Raw genomic sequence first — 21,380 nt, forward strand, 5'->3', positions numbered from 1 at the left:
TGTGTGTGTATGTGTGTGTGTGTTTGAGTTTGAACATGAAAGAACAATCTTGTGGAGTCATTTCTTTCCCCTTACCTTAAATATTGATCCATCACCAGCCCTGACAGGATGGAGAATCAGAGAGGATATGTATCTGGGTCCATCTTTGAAGGAGTACTTGGATCAGATGAACTGAGGTGGAAATACTCACCCATTATGTGGGCAACAGCTTTCCATGCCCCTGGGGCAAGACTAAATAAAAAGAAGAAAATAAGTTGACTACCAGCCTTCATCTCCTTTTGCTTGCTGACTGTGGGTGCAGTGTGAGCAGCCTTGTCATGTCCTTGCAATCATGACTTCCCCTACATGATGGATTGTACCTTCAAAATGTGAAGCCAAATAAGTCCTCCACTCCTTAAATTATTTTTGTTGGGTGTTTTGTCATACCAATAAGAAAAAAGCAACCATATACATGCTAGCTTAATGGTTCATATTCATGCAAAACAAATACAGAAAAGTAGTAGCAACATCCCAGGCTTTGGGAATGGACCATATTTGTTAGGCTTTACAAAATAGTTTGTAATTCATTCTCCCACTTGAAGGAAGATAGGGACCAATATATTCCACAAAATAAGTGAATACACAGTCAAGCTCTGCTTTATCTTTCTCCCCACTTGTTTTAATAAATAAAGGTTAATGTCTAAAAGGAAACACATCGTGGAGAAATCCAATGCGACAAATGAAAAGAGAGAATTGAGAAGCTGAATTGAGAAACTATAATGTGAATTTTTATTTTACCTGTAATAATTTTATAGAAAGGCCAAATGCCCCTGATGAAATATATTTATAATATAAACTACATTATGTAAAATTGTATATCACAGTACATTTTTATATGTTTTCCCATACCTTTAGTCTTTACCTCTAAAATATTTTTTAATCACTAGAAATGTATAATGGATGAATATATGATAGTAATAAATGTTAGATGACAAGTGAGTGATGGATAACAATTATAGATGATACTTCAATAGACAAATGATAGATTTATTCTGCAATCTACTTTTTCCTCAATATATGTTTTTATTTAAATTAGAAACATGAATGCTTCACATGTCAAGGGTTCTTCTCCTCTATTATGGTCATCATTCTGCTTTCATATGCTATATGTTTGTGCGTGAACATGTGTCTGTGAGTGAGCATGTGCGTGCATGCACAGACACACACACACACACACACACACACACACACACACACACACACCTTGAGGTCTTTTAAGACTTGATCTTAAAACTGCTGCATATTCTGCCTGTTTGTCTAACCTACCTCTAGAAAAATTATGGAACAACCAACCTTACTTTCCTTGGATTTCCTGTTTAGTCACCTTTTACAATCTATGCTATTGTGTAGCTATAATCTTAGATTATGTATTCCATGCCTCTAACTCTGAGCAACATATATGTAGTGTGTGAATGTGTGCTATGGTTATCATATAATGAAAAAAGTGAAATGGTTGAAAGAAACTTCACATAACAAACACCTGGCATAGCTGTTGAAATCAACATGGGGCTACAGTTTAATAACAGTTATGTTTGCAGTAGCATTTGTTCTCTTGGTCACTTGGGGTCAGTCAGAGTCAGTAACTTGATCCCTTTTAAAATTCTGTTAAAGATTTCTATAAAATGCTTCATTCCTTCCCACCACTTTTTGTGTTGTTCAGTGAACACAGAGCAAAGCCTTCTGCTAGAGAGACATAGGTGATAGGAACAGATCCCAGATACAGATAGGCTGAAACCCACAAACTGGACTGGAAGCACCAGGTGGGGGATGGGGAGGATGGAGAATGCAAGTTGGGCTCACTCTTGGTTGAATCAGCCCAAGGGGAAATGTTGAGCTACATTCTTTGATGTGATACTGACATATTTTGGTGCATTTGAGGTTATTTTTAACATGATTTCACAATGGATAGTGATAATAAATCTGAAACAATACACAGGCATGTTTTAGCTACAAAAAAGGAAAGAAACAAATACAATTCCCCAATATAACAATAAAATAACTTTGTACATTTCTAGGATAGAAAAATTAAAAGTTCTTTGTAATGTACCATGTATATTTAAATTACAATATTTACTGACACTCTGACAAGTGATCTCTTTTTGAGTCTGCATTTACCAAAAAAATAAGCCAGGTATGATAAAACAGTATTTATAAACTTATTCTGACATATGTCTGTCAGTTTTTTTCTTCCATTCCATCAACATGTAGTCTTTGTGTATCTGTCGATTTTTGACACAGTGTTTCACTATGTAGCCCTGGCCTGGACTTCCTATGTAGACAAGGTTGTACTCAAACTCACAGAGAATCACCCATCCCTGTTTTCTGAGTTCTAGGACTAAAGGCGTGTGCCACCTTTATGTTAATGTGCACTCTTATTCCTTAAATATGCACTGTGAACTATATAGTTTCCTTTTTTAAATTCTTTATTGAAGCTTTGGGGGTTTCACATCATGTAACTCAATTCTGTTCACCTCTCAAAGCCCCATGTGCCCCTAATCCCTGTTGTATCCTCCAAAAAAAAATAAAGAAAAGAAAGTAAGTAAGCAAGCAAAAGCAACAACAACAACAAAAAAGAAGAAGAAATGAAAAAGCCTAATGAAACAAAATGAAACTATACCCAAAACAGCTAAATCTCTGCTTTTCCTCCTCTCCTCCTTCCTATCACCTCTAGTTGTAGCATTACTACCCTGTTATGGAGTAACTACACTATATATATATATATCTTAGGAAGATAAATTTCTAATGAATTTTAAAAACTGTTTTAGTGTTAGTCATCCTTCTCCATCTTCACTCCTGTAGTACACTGTCCCCACACCTGTAAACAGAGGTTTCTATCCCACCAGGGCCTGCTTGGTTCCTTACTGGCTAGCTCTAACTTAAGTATTTAACTCATAGTTGCTAATCTGAGTATTTCCATGCGGCCTTCTCTTACCGCAGGAAGTGTCCAGACATGTTACTTCTCCACGTCCAGAATCCTGCTCAACTCCTAGTCCCACCTATCTTGCTTTATTTATCAAACTATGAGATAACATGCACAGAAGGGCTTCCCCAATAATCTCGTCTTTTCTGTCTAAGCAAAAGGAAAGGTTTTAACTTTAGCATAGTCAAATTATATGTAACAGAAGAGTTATCAAGCAAGAATTATACTTACAATATTTAGTCCATTAATATTTAGTAAGATTTAAAGAAAGTATTTTATTATCTATCTCATCCGTGTGAGTCTAAAGTCTTATGTGTGGCTTATCTTTTATAAGTAAGGAAAACTATAACTATCTGTCTTCAACTTCATCAAAGACCACAGAAAGATAATATATAAACAGGAGAATTGACAGAGACATCTTGCTACCTGGACAGTCACCCAAATTTCCCCTGTAACGCCCATTACAGCAAAGCAGGAAATTTTAAACTGTCTCCCTGCAGTGGCAGTTTATCAGTCATGTTTCTGTGTCCTGCCTGCAGAATGTCTGGCAGACACTTCCATGAAGCAGGAACCCTGTAGGATTGTCCAAGTTTCCCAGTCACTTTCCTGGGTAGTCTTTCCATGTTGAAAGCAAACTCCATAATGAATTTCTTCAATGTCCATCATCCTTTCAGTCATAATAAGTACTGCCAGAAGCAGATATTTCTCATTGTAAAGAAAAACCATAAAACATTTAAATGCCATTTTCTGAGGGTCTTTGAAAGGTGTGAAGACTATCTATCTATCTATCTATCTCAAATATATCTCTGTATATCTAGGAAAAACTAACTAACCTAACTATAAGTTTTGACTATTATAGTTAACTATCTATAATCTGTACTTAATTATACATCTAATTTTTAAAAAATCAGTATAAACACAATACTTAAACAAGAGGAGAAATATACATATCACAAAATTGACCTTAAATTTGTATTAATAAATGAAAACCCATTCCAATGCAAAGTATTCATTACTATATCATATTCCCTTTTTTCCCTTTAGAAAGAGATTGACTGTTATATTTAATCGATAATTGCTAAGCTGAGTATTTTCATGTGACCTTCTCTTACTGAAGGAAGTTTCTGGACATGTTATTTCTCTGTGTCCTACATTGTGACTGACTGTGCCTCTCTTTGCCAGAATCCTCCTCGACTCTTAGTCCACCTATCTTGCTTCCCTATTGGTCAACAGTGCTTTATTTAATCAACCAATAAGACAAGCACATATACGCAGAAGGACTTTCCCCATCAATCAAATATTTTTTCAAAATCTGGAATTTAAACTTGGCTGCTATGATGTGTGCTCTGCATTTTCAGCCAGTTCTGAAGAGGGAGAAGCAGGGAGCTTTTCCTTGCCATGTAAGAAAATTGCCTAAGGACTGCCAAGAAAGCTCAGTAGTTAAGGTACTTTCCCCCAAGACTGACAGCCTAAGTTTGAGTTCTAGAACTCACATGATGGAAGAGGGGAACTGACTCTGCTGAGATGTCCTGAAATGTCATTTAACTTCAATATGAGTGATATGTCTTATCTTCTTACACCCTACCCCCATAAATAAATTAAAACATAGTTGTGAAATGTTTTCAATTGAAAGTACATTGTAGGAGTACAAACCTAGTTCAACACTAACCCAGGAGAATGAAGATAGTCAAATGAAACACAAATGCCTAAACTATAGCAGAAGACAGTGGAGTTGCAAGCTAACTGGAAGACAGCTGGAGGGACAATTCCATGAATAGGAAGCAGACTGGCTTTTTTATCCTTGGGAAGAATACTGAATAACTTGATTAGATTTTTCCTTTTATTCATGTTTTAACAGGATATTATTTCAAATGAGTTTTTAAATTAAAAGAAATACTTCAGAACCTCTGATATCAAGAATAAACCAGATAAAAGTAACAAAATTATTTCCAGTAAAGAAAACCACAGAACTGAAAGTCTATCAATTAGCTTTTTGTCTGTTCAATACTGAAGGATGTAACTTTTCTCTTCTTAGATTATGCAGCCAACTCATTTCAAAAGTCCATTTAAGAGCAAGATTGAATTCCTTTGTGGAAGGAAGAACAGAAATACCAAGAGCAGTCTATGATCTTAAATAACAGACTAAAGCCTAAGAAAGAACATGGAGTGAATTTTTCAATTTTTGTTCTAGTACTGAATTCACATTTCCAAAAAGGAGCAATTTAGCTGCTTCTATACCCTGTAGCTATTTGAAAGTTATGAGTCCTTTTTATAGGTCTGTAAATACTGTTATTATTATTATATTCTCCATTTCTGTGGAGTTTTGTGGTTTTCATGACCATAGCATAGTCTTGCATGGTTAGGAAATATTAATCACTTTAATAGCAATGATTACCCTGTGATAGGTTTTCAAACTAGCTGGAATATATAAACACAGGTGTGCATACATATAAGTGGGCTACTTTTTTAGTTTAGAACTTCCTGGGATGGAAAAATATTTCATCAGGAGGATAAAATATAAGTAGCCAGAAGGGAAGGATGTAGAGAGACAGGAAAGAGAAATTGAATAATGTAGGAATGAAGGGATAGAGAGGAACAGGAATGGGAAGTGGAAGATGGGGAGGGAGGAAAAGGAGAGGAGGGGAGGTTAGGGAAAGGATATAGCCCCAGAGGGAGTCTCTGAATATCTACTCCCTTCAACTATGTATTGCTTCCTGAATGCTCACATATAACCAGCTCTAGATGAACCCATGGGTGAGTTGGAATCATCATGATCCAAACACCGGGCCAAAATACTTGAGAAAATCACATTTTAAAAAGGAAAGACTTATTTTTCTCACAGGTTTAGAGGTTTATAAATGAAGACTCATGGTGTTTCTGACACCTGTTGTAAGAAGACAAGACATGTTAGAGTATGAGGGGTGCAGAGTTGCTGCTCACCTTATGTCTGTGATGTGGATGTATGACTTTTCCTAGGAAGGCATGAACTCCTCTCAGATATGGAACTAAGGTAAGTCAATGTGATTCTATCAAAGTCCAACATGGAAAATCCATAAATATACTAGTTTTATAGAAGTGTGAATGGTTGCTTATATTAGCATGGTTGACAAGGCAGTGGCATATACAAAGCCAACCCAGCATGTGTGATGACTCAAGAAATGCTGCAACCCCAGAATTCCATGAACAACTTGTAGGCAGATTCATAGACTGCTCTCCTCTTCCCAGTGGTCCCTACTACTTATAAAACCTTAGGGAGGAAAGAAGATTGTTAGTCTTCTAATTTTCAAGAACTTCCTGTGTTGCTTTGAGTTGTTGACTTGCAAAGTCTTAAAGATCCACTCTTAAGAATCTGATGCCTCTCAGTTGCCAGTCTGGGGTCCAAGAGCTCCCCCTTGTTCAGGACAGCTGCCTTTGTGGTTTTCATGAGCTACGTCTTGAATCCTTTGCTCATCGCTCCTCCCTCTGCAACTGGTTTCCAGGAGTTCAGTTCAGTGCTTCACATGGGGGATGGCCTAGGTCCTGCCAGGGATGAAATGACAGACTTTGAAGATTCCCCATGGAGAGATTCACCCTCCGTGGGGAGCAGAGGGGGAATGGGGTGGGAGGTTTGGGGGGGAGGTGGGGAGTGAGAAAGGAGGGCAGGGTGAGAGGGCTGGGATTGACATGTCAAGCAAGCTTTTTTCTAATTAAAAATAATTTTAAATAATAATAATAAAAAAGAATCCCATGCTTCAATTTGGAACTTTCTAACTATCAAGGAGCCTTCCCTCCTCAAGGATGATATGTTTTCATTTTGGAGGATGTTGTTATAAAGCAAATGAATCCAAGAGAAGAGGATGAAAGGAAAGATGGAAGAGCAGATGGACGAAGATGTAGGCAGAGAGAACAAGAAAGCAAAGCAGAGCAAGGGGGTAGGAAAAGAGGGAGAAGGGAGAAAAGCATGGAGGAGATGAAAGGAGGAAGGGATGGGGAAGAGTAGGAAAGGGGTGGGGAGGAAAGGGAAAAGCGTGAAATGAAAGGCATATGAAGGTAAGAGGGGAATCTAGGGGCAGGATACAGTGCCACAGGGAGTCCCTGAAGACCTATATTCTTCAACTAGTTCCTACTGCTAAGTTTCCATCACTCTTGATAGCTCATGTTGTAAACTCAGCACTAAATGAATCTATGGGTGAGGTTAGAGTCCTCATCATCCAGTCACTTCTCCAAAGTTCCTCCTCTGAACTCTACTGCCCTAGATATATCACTCTTTCACCATTTAGGAAATGTTTTTAATCTAGCTATAGCAGATCCCTTATATTTAAATACTAAATAGTTTAAGAAAATTATGTTCAAACAAATTTACTAAGAAAGATAAATCCCCATAGAAATAAATATTCAATTTTAGCAAAGATTTTTATGATTGTGGGGTAATATAAGTCCTCCACTGAAGTTATTGAAGGAGGAGCTTTGCATGACAGAGTGTTATGCAATCTAATTCCAGTTTGCTTTTAGGCCATCTTTTTTTTATTCTTTTTTTTAATTTAAATTAGAAACAAGCTTGCCTCACATGTCAATCCCCGCTTCCTCTCCCACCTCTCCATCCCTGACCCCCACCAGGCCCCCAGCCCCCACCCAATCCCCACTCAGATCCCCAAGGAGGGTGAGGCCCTCCATGGGGGATCTCCAGAATCTGTCATTTCATTCAGGGCAGGGCCTAGGCCCTTCCCCAAGAGTCCTGAATGAGCGAGCATCCCTCATTGTGGGATGGGCACCCAAAGTCCATTTGTATGCCAGGGGTAAATCTACTACCTAAGGCACCATAGATTGCCTAGGCCTCCTCACTAATACCGACATTCTGGCTTTTGGGCCATCTTACATTGTTCACTTGGAGTGACTGAGGTACCTGAATGACATTGAAGATTCTCTGTTGTAAATTAGCTTTGCAATTAAGCTACTGAGACGTTCATTAAAATGAATGAAATACTAAGCATTTTTGAGGTAACTTAAGTTCAAGAGGAATTATGTTTCTATGTGAGTTTATACGTGTTTCCTGTTTCCTTTTTAGAAGACTGTTCGTCTTTTACACTTTGTACATACATGAGTGTATATGTATGTGTATTGTTAGAAACAGAGAAAGATCTTGATGTTATACAAAAGAACAAATGAAGAAAGTAAAAGTAGCTTAGTAAGGCATTTCTTTTTGTTAAAAGATTGTACAAAAGCCCAGTAAGGCAAAAAAAAAGATGTACAAAAAAGGCAATATGAGACAAAAGGTCTACAAAAAATACCACTGAGTTTGTTTTGTGCTAGCCGTCTACTGCTAGGTACTGTGCCTACCCTTGACTGTGATTTCTATGCCCAATGAGGCTTCCACTGTAGAGAACTGATTTTTCCTTTTCAAGATATCAAATAAAGATAACTTTTTGGTTACAGATTGCAAACCATGCCCACTTCCAACTCTCTAGCTTAAACTTGCGGAGGTCTGTGCATACTGTTGCAGTCTCTGTGAGCTTCTATATGCATCAGTAGTACTGTTGTGTAATCCATTACCTCTAGTAATTATAATATTTCTGCCTTTTCTTCCACATAGCTCCCTGATTCCTGATGGGAAACATTTAATGAAGTCAACCCATTTAAAGCAGAGTGCTCCCATAGTCCTCATTCTCTGCACATTTTCCAATTGCAGATCTTTGGGTTAGTCCTCATTAACTGCAAGAGGAAGTTTGTCTAACATTGATCTATTGGTGTAGCAAAATATTCTTAGGAGTCATTTTATTGTTGTGTTCCTTTAACAATAGCATTAACTCAAAAATTTTTATTATTTTAACTTGACATATATTCTTTGTACATGGTACCAAGTTCCATGTAATTGCATAAAATATTTTGAACATGTTTTCCCTATGACACTTAGGCTTCTATTTCTCTCACTTCTTCCTCACATTTGTTCCCTTGGATAATTCCATTTCATATTTATACACACATGACCCTAAGTAGCTATGTAAAATCAGGGTCCATATATGAGGAAAGGCTTGTGAACTTGATTTTTTGAGACTGACCTAATGGGCTTATTATAATCATCTATGAAGAATACTGGTTGCCAAAGGTAGTGGGTAGGTGGAACTAATGAGAGGAAGAAGGTAAGGGGTTCATGAGACCCTTCTGATAACTTTTCTGCTGATAACTTTTCTGTATCTTGGCTGGTATGGGTGTTGTCACCAATGGCATAGAACTAAACACACTAAATGAATACACACAGTGAAGTCATTAAAGGGAATGAAACTCACCATTTCAGGCCTTTTCTCTGCTCTTATTTAGCAAAATGCTGTTTTCCACGGAGGGAAGATGATGGCTTCCAGCACATCATGGCTTTCCATTAGAATTGCTTATGAACCTACAGTTACACAAAAGATAGACATTAAACAACAGATTGTTAAAACTTTAGTGAGGAGAGAATATGAAAAACTTCAGAAATGATGTTACTGAATTTCAGAAAGGTAAAAGATTCAATTATCATTAATATTTGTCAATAATTTCTCTTTATCCTCCGGAATTTCATACATATATGAATTTCTGACTATTTGTGATATGGTATATATGAATCTTATCTATAATAGCCACTTGTCATGGGGGAATTCTGTTCTCAGTAACATCAGGCTATTAGCAGTAAATACAATGGGAACATAAACTACATCAGAAATGAAAAATGGAATATTCCAAATATAAGAAAATATGAGTGGTAAGTTGTCCCTATCATCATCAATACCTAAAACCTTAAAAGGTTTTCTTAAGCCGTGTGTGTGTGTGTATGTGTGTGTGTGTGTGTGTGTAGACAAAGAGAGATAATGATTCCTAGCAGAGAGGGGGGAGGGGTCCAGTATGACATGTTTTGTAATGCAAAAATATGTGTTTGAAGGGGCTTGATGGATGACTCAGCTGTCAAGAGTTCTGGCTGATCTTTCAAAAGAACCAAGTGCAGCTCTCAGCAACCATTTGCAACTCTATCTACAAGGGACCATATATCCTCTTCTGGCCCCTGTGGACACCTGAGCACATGTGCACACTTACAACGAAAAAAAGAAATATCAATATATTTTAAAAAGCAAGGAAATACTGGGAAATTAGAGATGATTGTTTTGAATATTTTTTACTGAATTTTTTATTATTAGTTTAATTTTAAATAACTTGTTTTACATTTCAATCCCATTCCCTCTCCCTCCCCCTCCACCTACATCCCCCTACCATCCCCCCCCAGCCTCCCACCCTATCGCCATTTCCTTCAACATAGGGGATATCTAGAGTCTGTCATTTCACTCAGGGCAGGGTCCAGGCACTCCCCTAAGAGTCCAAGCTGAGAGAGCATCCCTCTCTGTGTTATGGACACACAATGTCTGTATGCTAGGGATAAACACTGTTCCACTGCCCAGGGCCCCATAGGTTGCCCAGGCCTCCTCACTGACTCTCACATTCAGGGGGTCTGGATCAGTCCCATGCTGGCCTCCCAGCTGTCGGTCTGGGGTCCAAGAGCTCTCCCCTGTTCAGATCAGCTGTCTCTGCTGGTTTTGCCAGCCCATTCTTTGCCAATTTGCTCATCACTCCTCCTTGTCACTGAGTTGCTTGGGTTCAGTTCAGTGATTAATTGTGTGTTTGCCTCTGCTTCCATTAATCACTGAATGAAGGCTCCCGGATGGTTATAGACATCAAGTTCATTATCAGGAATGGGCATTCGAGGTGGTCCCTCCATTATTGCTTATCTTGCCAATTGGTGTTATCCCTTTAGATCACTCGAGGTCACTCTGTGCCTGATCTGTCTTCTAACCTATGATTCCCTATTCCCCCTTTCTACCCCCCCCCCACTCAACCTTCCTGTTCCCCTATGACCTACTGTCTCTTCCTTTCTCCCCCTTGCTTCTTCCCAGCTCCCACTCGACCCTATCCCTCACCGTGTTCCCCATCTGTTCAGAAGATCTTGCCTCATTCCTCGTCTCTTGGGTACCATGCATATCGCTCATGGTCTTTCCTGTTTCCCAGTCTCTGTCAGTGGAAGTCCTAATGGATCAAAGATCTCAACATAAATCCAACCACACTGAAACTCTGAGAAAGTGGGAGATACTCTTCAACGAGTTGGTATAGGAAACCACTTCCTGAACATAACACCAGTGGCACAGACACTGAGATCGACAACTAACAAATGGGACCTCCTGAAACTAAAAAGCTTCTGTAAGGCAAAGGACAGAGTCAACAAGACAAAAAGGCAGTCCACAGAATGGGAAAAGATATTCACTAACCCCACATCTGACAGAGGGCTAATCTCCAAAATTTACAAAGAACTCAAGACGCAAATCTCCAAAACACCAAAGGATCCCATTAAAAAGTGGGCTGCAGAACTAAATAGAGAATTCTCAATAGAGGAGGCTAAAATGGCCAAGAGACACTTAAGAAAGTGCTCAACATCCTTAGCTTTAGCCATCAGGGAAATGCAATCAAAACAACTTTGAGATACCATCTTACTCCTGTCAGAATGGTTAAAATCAAAAACACAGAAGACAATTTATGCTGGAGAGGATGTGGAGAGAGGGGAACACTCCTCCACTGCTAGTGAGAGTGCCAACTCATACAGCCACTTTGGAAATCAGTATGGAGATTCCTCAGGAAAATGGGAATCAATCCACCACAAGACCCAGCAATTCCACTCTTAGGCATATATCCAAAAGATGTTTTGAATATTTTAATAGTGATTTTATACATAAGCTTGTTTTTTGTGATATTATTTCCTTGAAAGGTCAAGTACATGCATAAATATCTTCACACACATGTGTATACATGTGCATATTCATGGGTATATATTCATCATCCTAAAAGGTACAGTAAGCAAAGTATGTAAATCTTGCTCAGATGTAGGGCACACTTGCCTGTGATTTGAGAGTCCCTGGGCTCAAACTCCTAGTGATGCAATAGACAAAGTGTGGTAGATTTTTTAGAAACCTCCAACTTGACTTTCAGAATATCTAAAGTTTTTGAATTCTTGTAGGCAATTGTGATCATTCTGTTGCTGGGGCTTTCTGTGGCCCCCTTGGCAAGATAAGCTGTAGGTCTCTGAAATGCCTCAGCATCCTGCATCCTTACTTCCCTTCTTCCACATGGTTTGTTTTGTAAACGTAAGCCCCTCTGAATGCACAGTTTGCCTGCTCCCAGGAACTGGTGTTATATGAAACTTTGTATTTAGAGTTATTTTTATTCATAGGTGTTTATGAGTGCATATCACATGTGCGTAAGTGCTCATAGAGGCAAGGAGAGGGCATCAGAATTACAGGAAATCTTAGGCTTTCCAGTAAGGGTGCTAAGAACCAACTTTGGGCCCTCTGGAAAATCAATTAAGTGTCCTTAACTGCTGAGCTCTCTCTCTCTAACTCCAAGAAAGTTCAAATTTTGACCTTTCTGACTCCTTGGTAAAGAATCCAATGTAAGTCTTTGCCTACCACATTCTTTTCACATTTGCATATTATCATGTCTGGTCCTAAAGTAGGAATTCATTTTTAATTTATTAATTTATTTTTTACATTTCAATCCCAGTTCCCCCTACCTCCTCTCCTCCCACTCCCATCACTCCCCCCCCCAGCCCCACCTTCCATCTGCTCTTTGAAGAGGGCAAGGACTCCCCTGGGGATTGTGTTTTAAATGAGTGACTGTGCTCCATGCTGCAGAGAAGCCAGGGTAAGCTCTTGGTACAGTAAATGCTGAACTTTAAAAAGATAAAAGAGTGAGATTAGTATATATCTCTGACATTTTGTTTTCAGCCAGGGGGAAGGTCATTGCTAAAAGGTCACCAAGAAGAATCCACTCATTCACAAATAACCAATGCTACTATTTTGCAAGAAAGTGACAAATTGCTTCCTATAGCCTTGTGAATGTGAATGTGTTACAAACACATCTTTGAAATTCAAACCTTACATTTCCATTTCCTGGTTTCTAAAAGTAGAAAGAAAATCGAGTCATGCTTGATTTTCCAAGGGTTAATGTGCAATACTTGATTTCTTTCTAGCTTTTTTACTCTTTGAACTTGGCATTCAAGAATATGATTCACTTAGCATTTGCTATGTGTGTTAGAATTTTGTATTCATTCCATTTATTTGAATTGCATTGGACTGGAAAGTTCTCTCTTACCTGTGAAGTTCCCCCACCTCTTTCATATTTAGCTTTGTACAAAAAACCCAAGTTTACAGTTTAATAGTGTGAAAAAGTGAGGAATGTCTTATGATTAAAGATGCAAAGTTGGGTCTTGTTGAACAGTGCAAAACAGTTGTTATTGTATATTTTTGTATTCTGTGTGCCAATGCACATCTTGGGATAGATCTATTAAGTTGATGTCAAACGAAAACAATTTCATATTAAAGCTCTATGATTTACTTAAAATTTGTGGGCAGGTATGGTAGTATACTCCTAGCAAGTTAGCACCTGGGAGGTGGAGGCAACATGATCAGGAATCCAAGGCCAATGTCAATTTCATAAGACCCTTTCTAGCAAAACAAAACAGTCAAGAAACAATCTTTTAGTGTCAAAATCTGTTTCAAATTCTCATTTCAGAATGATGGCTAGTTAATACATATTTTGAAGCAAAATATTTTAAACCTTACATCTCATTCTTGTAAGAAAAACAACACTAAAAATTTCCTGACTTTGAATTTCTTTTCTTTTCAGATGAGCTAACAAATTCTTCAGAAACAAGATTGTCACTAGAGGAGCTTTTGGGGAAAGGATTTGGACTTCATAATCCAGAAACTCGGTGGATCAATGGTAGGTGTAAAACTTTTCCTGTATTTTGTTAGTTTTGAATTTTCTTTTAAAATGAAAATAAAATGATGCTTGAAGTGAATGTACTGCTGTAATTCTTTGAGATTCACAAGTGTGTTAATAAACCAGCTGAGAACTTAGGCTCATTAGAGAGAACCAGTTTCTCAACAAAGCATCACTATAGCTACAGCTGTCTTCTACATCTAAAATTAACTGTGGTGTATCTTCTATTCTTTGTCTTTTTATTTGCCCCAGAAATGAAACTGCTTCACCTTTTCTTCAATCAAACTTTGGTATTAAATGAGAAAATAAACAAAACCACTATGTGTGTTAACTTGGACATTTGTTTGTCTTAATGAATGCTAATGAGAGGCATTATTAGCTAAACTAATCAGAAAAAATGTATTTGTGTGGATAGTTGCAAGTCTTCTTTATGTGTGTGTGTGTGTGCATGTGTATCTAATTTGTCTGATTGTGCAAATCATATCAAATATTAGATGTAATACTTCATTTATTTTCACCAGAAATCGTTTGTATGATAGACCCGAATTTTTCCTTTTTATCAGATAAAGATAATTTTATTAATGATCTATTTCTTCTCAAACTGTCTAACAAATTTTCAGAATGGCTGTTTTAAACGTGTAGAAATATTTTCATTGGGATGTATAGATCTTGTATTTGGTTAATTTTGCTATATGATATGATGTTTTTCTTGCAAGTTCTTTATAATAAAATCTTAAAAATAAGAAATTAACCATTAATTACTAGACACTATTAGAAGGATATTTCTGAACTCATGAGGACAAAGGTCAAATCAAACTTATTTATCTGACCTCAAGATAATTCCTGGAAAGAAACCAAAACATAGATATATCTTCTAAATGAAAGAATGCCTTTATTTGATACCTACTGTCATTTTTTTCCTGAACATATGTCAGTTAATACTGGTTGGAATATGATGATGTGCCCTGGTGTTTGTATTACAGGTGCAGACTACAATGCCAGGATTTTCTTAAAATATTTTTACATTTTCCGTTGTAACTATTCATGAATATCAGATGAACTACCTAAAGAATTTTGCCTTTTGGTTATTTATATTGTATAGTTTTATCATAAATGAGTATATTGTTAAAGATGGCTTGTAAAATATGCTATTATCAGGGACTGACCTGCTACATGACTGTCCCACTAATCATTATTCCCAGGGTGTGGTTATAGTTTTGTAAATTATCCATATAATTGTAAACACACGTTTTCATCAAAGGAGCTGATAAAAGAGATGATGATTTGAGAATTCTATTCTTTAAACATTCCTATCTTTGCAAATGATTAAATTTGAAGTGATGACTCATCCTCATTTCTGTTAATCATGATTTTGAACCAAACTGTAGACATTACTGTAGTCATACTTTAGAATGGAAGAAAATAAAATCATATCTTTTAATCCCCTTCTCAGACGGGCTTGTTCTATTCAAACATGCATTCTAACTTAGTGTGCAATTGACATCATAACACTTCAGGAAAACAGACTGCCCAGCAAAGATCTGCATGGTAGGTGAAAATACATTCAGTATCTAGGACACAAATTTTGCCTTTATACTGCTCAAGGTTGAAAATTCAGCTTTTGGTTTTCTTTTTCTTTTTGCAGTTTCCTTAACCATCCTTGATGAACTTGATCTTGAGATGGTACATGTTGGCAGCTCTGCAGGGCTAAACCACAGCTATGACATTCTAATCAACTAAAGAAATAGTGTCTAAGCCAGGTGGTGATGGTGCTGGCCTTTCAGCCCTAGGGAGGCAGAAGCAAGCTGATCTCTGTCAGTTTGAGGCCAGCCTGAAGCTATGTAGAGAAATCCTGTCTGGAAAAAAAATAAAGGGAAAAGAAAAAAGAAATTGTGTCTATAAAAGAATTTGATAACAAAGTAACCCCCGAAATTGGAATACATATAATCTAGATTGTGAGAGCAGGCACCCTGAATAAATACCACTGAAGGTGTTGCTGTATTATCTGTAGCTTGTAAACAGTGGTTGTTTTCAGAGTGGTAGTGTTCCTGGAGTTATTATGATCAGAGCCTGGGCCCTGACATTTCCCGGTAAGCCAGGTTCAGCTAATCAGCCTTAATAATCTGATCAAACAAACTAGTAATAACAAAAAGAAAAAAAACTATTCAATGTGGTCACAATGGGAAGAACAAAGAAATCTGGAAGTGTGCTCCTTCCCCAGTCCATCTTTCAGCTCCTCACATGAGGACTAGGCTTAAGAAGACAGAAATAAATCTATCTGTAGCTAAAGGTCCTGGTCAGGGTGTAGTCTTGTTCATTGTTGTTTCATCATTGTCTAAGTTCCAGTGTCTCCTACAAGACTGTAAGAACTTTGTGGAATCTATTTCCTTTGAGACAAGTTTCTCCTCTGTGGCATCACACTTCAGCCTTTTCCTTCTCCTTTCATGAAGTCCATGAGGAAAATCCAAGTACTTTCGGGTTCATTGTTTTAAATGGACCTGATAGTCCAATGAGGGGGGAGGGCACAATATCTCTTTAGAATACTTTTATTTCTTTAAAACAATAGTTTTCTTTGAAAGTTCCATGCATTTATAGCGTGAATATTGATTATGCCCCTTGACCACTTACCTGCCTCACAGCTCAGTTCCCTGACAGATTCAGTCTTAACAGGGTAGTAACTGTGGGTGGATCTGTGCTTGGTTCAAACTCACTCTCCTTGTTAGCAGTCACTAGATACTAATGGTATTTATATATTCCACACATACCCAAAAGAGTTGAATGGGAACCACCTTCACAGAGGGAATAACCTTGAACTCCTTATGAGCAATTATATCTAAAAGTGAAAGATGGAATTTCTCTTTACCTTTATGGTTTTCTTAACATAAAAGTCACCTGATGAATTCAAGCTCAGCTCATTTTGAAGCTTCGTTTAATTCTTGGAGGTCATCCTATGAGCGCTTAATGCATTATCGGTCAAGAGAAGGAGGACTGCCTGGTTTGCCCTGGCATGTGCATTGTCATTATATATGCTGGTTCTCCAATGATGTATCTGAGGATATCACTGCAGCCTTGGACGGGTTCTGGTTCATGGTTAACTAAACAACTGACTTGTCCAAAGTTTCTTTTGTCCTTGAGATCTCCATATTTATAACATCTTCCTACTTACATCACCTTGAATCCTAGTAATCCATCTGCTTTTCAAATTGTTAATTTCTGCACACTTATTTGGTGATCAATTTGGACACCAGTGAAGGATGTAATACTGAATGCTTTCTCTGTGCAGCACTATGATAGATGATGCTATGTAACAAGAGTATATGACAGTAAATTCATCTGGAATCTAGAACCTTTTTTAAATATGGGGACAAAATAAAGCCCAAGCCTGTCTTATTTTAATTTTGTAATATACTAAGCTTATTCTTTGAAAATTTCATACATGTATCCAACATATTTGACAAAATTCACCCCTCTTTCCCCCTTCCTACTTCCAGATCCTCCCACTGAGCTCTGAAACCCCCAACTTTGTGGCCTTTTTGTGGTTGTTGCCTATAACCCACTGAATTCAGTTATGGCTGCCGATATGTTCATGGGCATGGAGTCATCTACTGGAGTGTTGTTGATTTAGCAAGGGCCATACCCTCACAGAAATCTGACTTTCTCAGCCCAGCAGCCATCAGCTGTTACCAACTACTCAGCTAGGATTGGGGCTTCAGCTTTGCAAGCTCCTTATACATCTGGGGTTAAATGTTGACTGGCTTGATGCTATGCAGGTATTCATCGTGGCACAGCATATTTCAAACACATCTCTAGCATATAGACTAGCCTTATCAATGACAAGTTCACTTTACAGTGCTTTCAATCCATTCTTGAATATTATAATGGTGTCCCAAATTCACCAGGTAATCTATGTATACATGCAGTCAGTAAAATTGACATGTGTTTTGATGTATTTATTATAGAAATCAAACAACAGTGTCAATGTAAAAATGGATCTCCCATTTCCAGGAATATGAGAATTTATTCTGGGCCCAAGCATGACCAAACACGATCTGGAAAGACCAATTTAGATTACCCCAAATTCTGCAATCAAATGTGGTAACAGTTTGATTAAATTTGTGTAGTAAGAGAACAAATAAAGTTATAAACATAAGGAGATTCTTTTAAAATCCATTCGTGGAGATAGTAAAAGGACAGGTTATATCAAAACCAGGGGGACTCTGACCTGGGAGCCTCAGATATATATATATATTCTTAGCCTTTTGATTGGTGGCAGCTAGGGCTTGTTAAAGTCAAAAGACTTTATTTATTATGTCTACTAACAGGACATAATATAAATAAAGGTTAAAGATAACCCAAGCTAATTAAAAGACAACCCAAGTAATTAGACTCCTGAACCTGGACACTCCAGCCTCTTCACAGTCATTGAAGTTCTTATCAGTTAAGCAGCCCAACTGACATTTCAAAGTCTGAGATGACACTTTGCTTTAATGAATTTTCACATGCCATAGGGATTTCCACACCAAGCATAGTTTAGGAGCCTACACTGTTACATGACAGTGACGTGTGTACATTGCCTTTGTTTCTCTTATTTTGTTCTCTGTTTTCTTCAATAAATACATCTGTGCACATCATTTTTGAAATCAATAATAAAGAAAACTTATCCTCTTCTCTTACAGTTTCATGGACCCCCAATCTCCCAGCAGTCTGCTGTCATACAAATGTCTGAGTCCCAGCCAGTAACTGCTATGGCACTTTTCACATCACATGCCAGTGACCTAAATGACTGCATCTGCTCAGATGCTCCAAGAACCCTGGTGTCTGGGCCCTCACCCACATTCTTTTTACTATCTGAAACCTTTTCCATTATCTGCTAGTCTAAGTTGCACACTACATTAATATCGGATGTCCATGACAGCTACTGCTCTGTCAGTCATAAGGAGCATCTCTGTCCTAGTTAGTTTAGCTGTGAACTTGACACACCTTAGATTCACCTTAGAAAAGATGTCTCAACTGAGAGGTCTACCAGAGAAGACTGACTTGTGAGCATGTCTGTGGATTGTATTGAATGTTAATTCATGTTGGAGGGTACAGCCCACGGTGGGTGGCAACATTCCTCAGAGGTTGTCCTGGACTGGACAACCTAGCTAAGTACTTGTGAGCAGGTTACCAAGCAGCATTCTCTTTGGGTTACGCTATGCATGAGTTTTCTGGAGAGAAGAAATGCTCCAAAGAAAAGCAATCAGCCTTTTTATTTGGATTCCTGTCTTGAGCTTCTGTCCTGATATCTCTCTGACCTGGAAGTGTAAGCCAAATAAACTCTTTCCTCTCCTAAGTTGCTTTCCAACATGTGTTTAACACAACAGAAGAAAGTAGAACACTCCTCCTTAACACACACACATGCACACACACACACACATGCACACACACATACAACACACACAAACACACACACACACATACACACACACACTCCAGGTTTAATGTACTCTATAGCAAGATTGGCTTTAAGCTCACGGTAAATTTCCTGTCTTAGCCTCTCAGGTACTGGAATTGCATGCTTAATCCCCTTGCCCAGTTTATCTGATACAGAAATACTTGTACATGGAAGGGCTATAGCCTCACATATCTTTAAATGGGAGGGACATTCAGTTCTGTCTCTAGAGATATTCTGGAGATCTGATATTTCTTTATAAGTCTCCTTTTCAGCTTCTCTCCTAGGATGACAAAGTCATGGTTATTACTTTTATGAAAAATGAAGAATATTAATCCAAGTAGCACCAATATTATTTGCTATGATTAGAGATATCAGCACTAGGAAGAGCAAGCAAATACATTTACATTGCCACTGTTTGTGTTGAATGACTTTACCAGGTTCAGACTTTAGTGAACATTACTGTCCTCCTTGTAACCTCACTTAGTACTCAGTTAAATTGTCATCTTTGATCTCTGCTTTTGTCTTCTGAATCATTCTTTCATTTTTATTCATAGGTTTAATTTCAAGCATTTTTACAATACTTAATCTATTCTCCAAAAATTTAACACAGGTATACAAAGACTTAATACCATATCCACCCCATTTCCACTTCCAAATCCACAAAGCTGTAATTTTTATAATCATCAATCATGCTGACATTAACATAGGGCAGAGGTGAGTTTACATCTTGATGTCTTTGAAGATGACATGAATTTTATGCAGTAATTTATAAAGACAAAAATATACATAGATTTACACACAGAAACTTAAACATAGGGCTAAGTAATTTTACTGAGTGTTAGACAGTTAAAAATAATCATTTGAAAAATCAAGAGCCTTAGAAGAAGCTTGCAATAAAGTATTGCATGAAAATTCCACTGTACACAATTATGTGCACACTCTTCACAATTTTATTCCATACACGCACATATTTTCCATGCCTGCTACACAGCCTGTACCAGAGAATGTGTGGAGGGTGTCGGGATTGATGACACAAGAGACCAGTCTGCGGTGCAAAGAAAACTTTAAGCAGGCCCAGAGAAGGCTCAGGAAAACTTCCCAAGAAAGGCTTCCCTCAAGAAAAGATTCTACTCCCTTCTTACCCCTGGCTGGTTCTGCTCTGACACCAGAGACTGTGTTGGGTGGGTCAGAAAGAGGTGGTTAGTCTTTGGAAAGGTCAATCTCAGGGCAGTCCTGTGGGCGAGCCCTTTTCAGGAACTTATTGCTCTGGTAAACATTTCTTATGGACAACGGATTGTTTTCAGTAAACATACTTTTAGTAAACATGTTTTTAGTAAACATTGTCTTACAGGTGCCTGCTCCCAGGCTGATGGGGAAGTGGGTCTCCGGCTAAGGTCTGTTGTCCCCACACATATCTAGTCATGCAAATATCAGAACAGAATGCGGTACATATTAAATCCAATTCTGATGCCATGACTATGAGTTGCTGCTTTTATTTATTTATTTAGTCCATACTGACCACATTTTCAATAACTATGCCATTACATTTTAACAAAAATGAAGTTACTAGAATTCAAACGCTAATGTAAGTGGATTTTCCTAGTCAAAGAATAATTTTGGCCGGGCGGTGGTGGCGCACGCCTTTAAGCCCAGCACTCGGGAGGCAGAGGCAGGCGGATCTCTGTGATTTCGAGGCCAGGCTGGACCGACGACAGCCCCCAAAACAATACAGAGAAACCCTGTCTCGTAAAAACCAAAAAAAATTATAATTTTGTTCTTCTATATGAGACGTGTTTATTCTTAAAAAACAGAGATAAGTATAAAAATAAGAGCCAAGGACTAACAAGTAAAGATACTTGCCACCAAACCTGAGTTCAATCCCTAAGACACACATGATGGAAGAAGAGATCTGACTCCTATAGCTTGTCCCCTGATCCCCACACATGTATGGCATGCAAGTACCCACAAATAGACAAATATGTGTAATAAAAATTTTGAAAGAGGGACAGAAAGTGAAGTATTTTTATGAGGGCCATTGATCCTCTCAGAGGTATAAAAGAGGGTATCAGAAATAAAGCTTCAAGACTGAAGAGTTGACTCAGTAGTAAAAAGTGCCTCATGTTCTTGAAGCACCCACATCAGACAGCTTGTAATTGCTTGCAACTCCAGTTCCAGGGAGACTCAATGCCCTCTTCCAATCTCTGACTCAAATATGCG

General features: G+C 38.0%; 1 protein-coding gene across 2 annotated transcripts in view; it reads left to right on the forward strand.

Annotated features, from left to right (window-relative positions):
- The window catches only part of Dpp10 (dipeptidyl peptidase like 10), a 1,552,828-nt gene that overhangs the window by 950,742 nt on the left and 580,706 nt on the right, over nt 1-21,380 (forward strand). For both annotated transcript variants that reach the window (XM_005079885.4, XM_005079884.4), the window contains exon 3: nt 13,634-13,729. In XM_005079885.4, the coding sequence (XP_005079942.1) occupies nt 13,634-13,729 (96 nt within the window). The remainder of the gene's footprint in view (nt 1-13,633; nt 13,730-21,380) is intronic.

Source organism: Mesocricetus auratus, unplaced genomic scaffold (assembly GCF_017639785.1).
Source record: "Mesocricetus auratus isolate SY011 unplaced genomic scaffold, BCM_Maur_2.0 Super-Scaffold_100676, whole genome shotgun sequence".
NCBI lineage: Eukaryota > Metazoa > Chordata > Mammalia > Rodentia > Cricetidae > Mesocricetus > Mesocricetus auratus.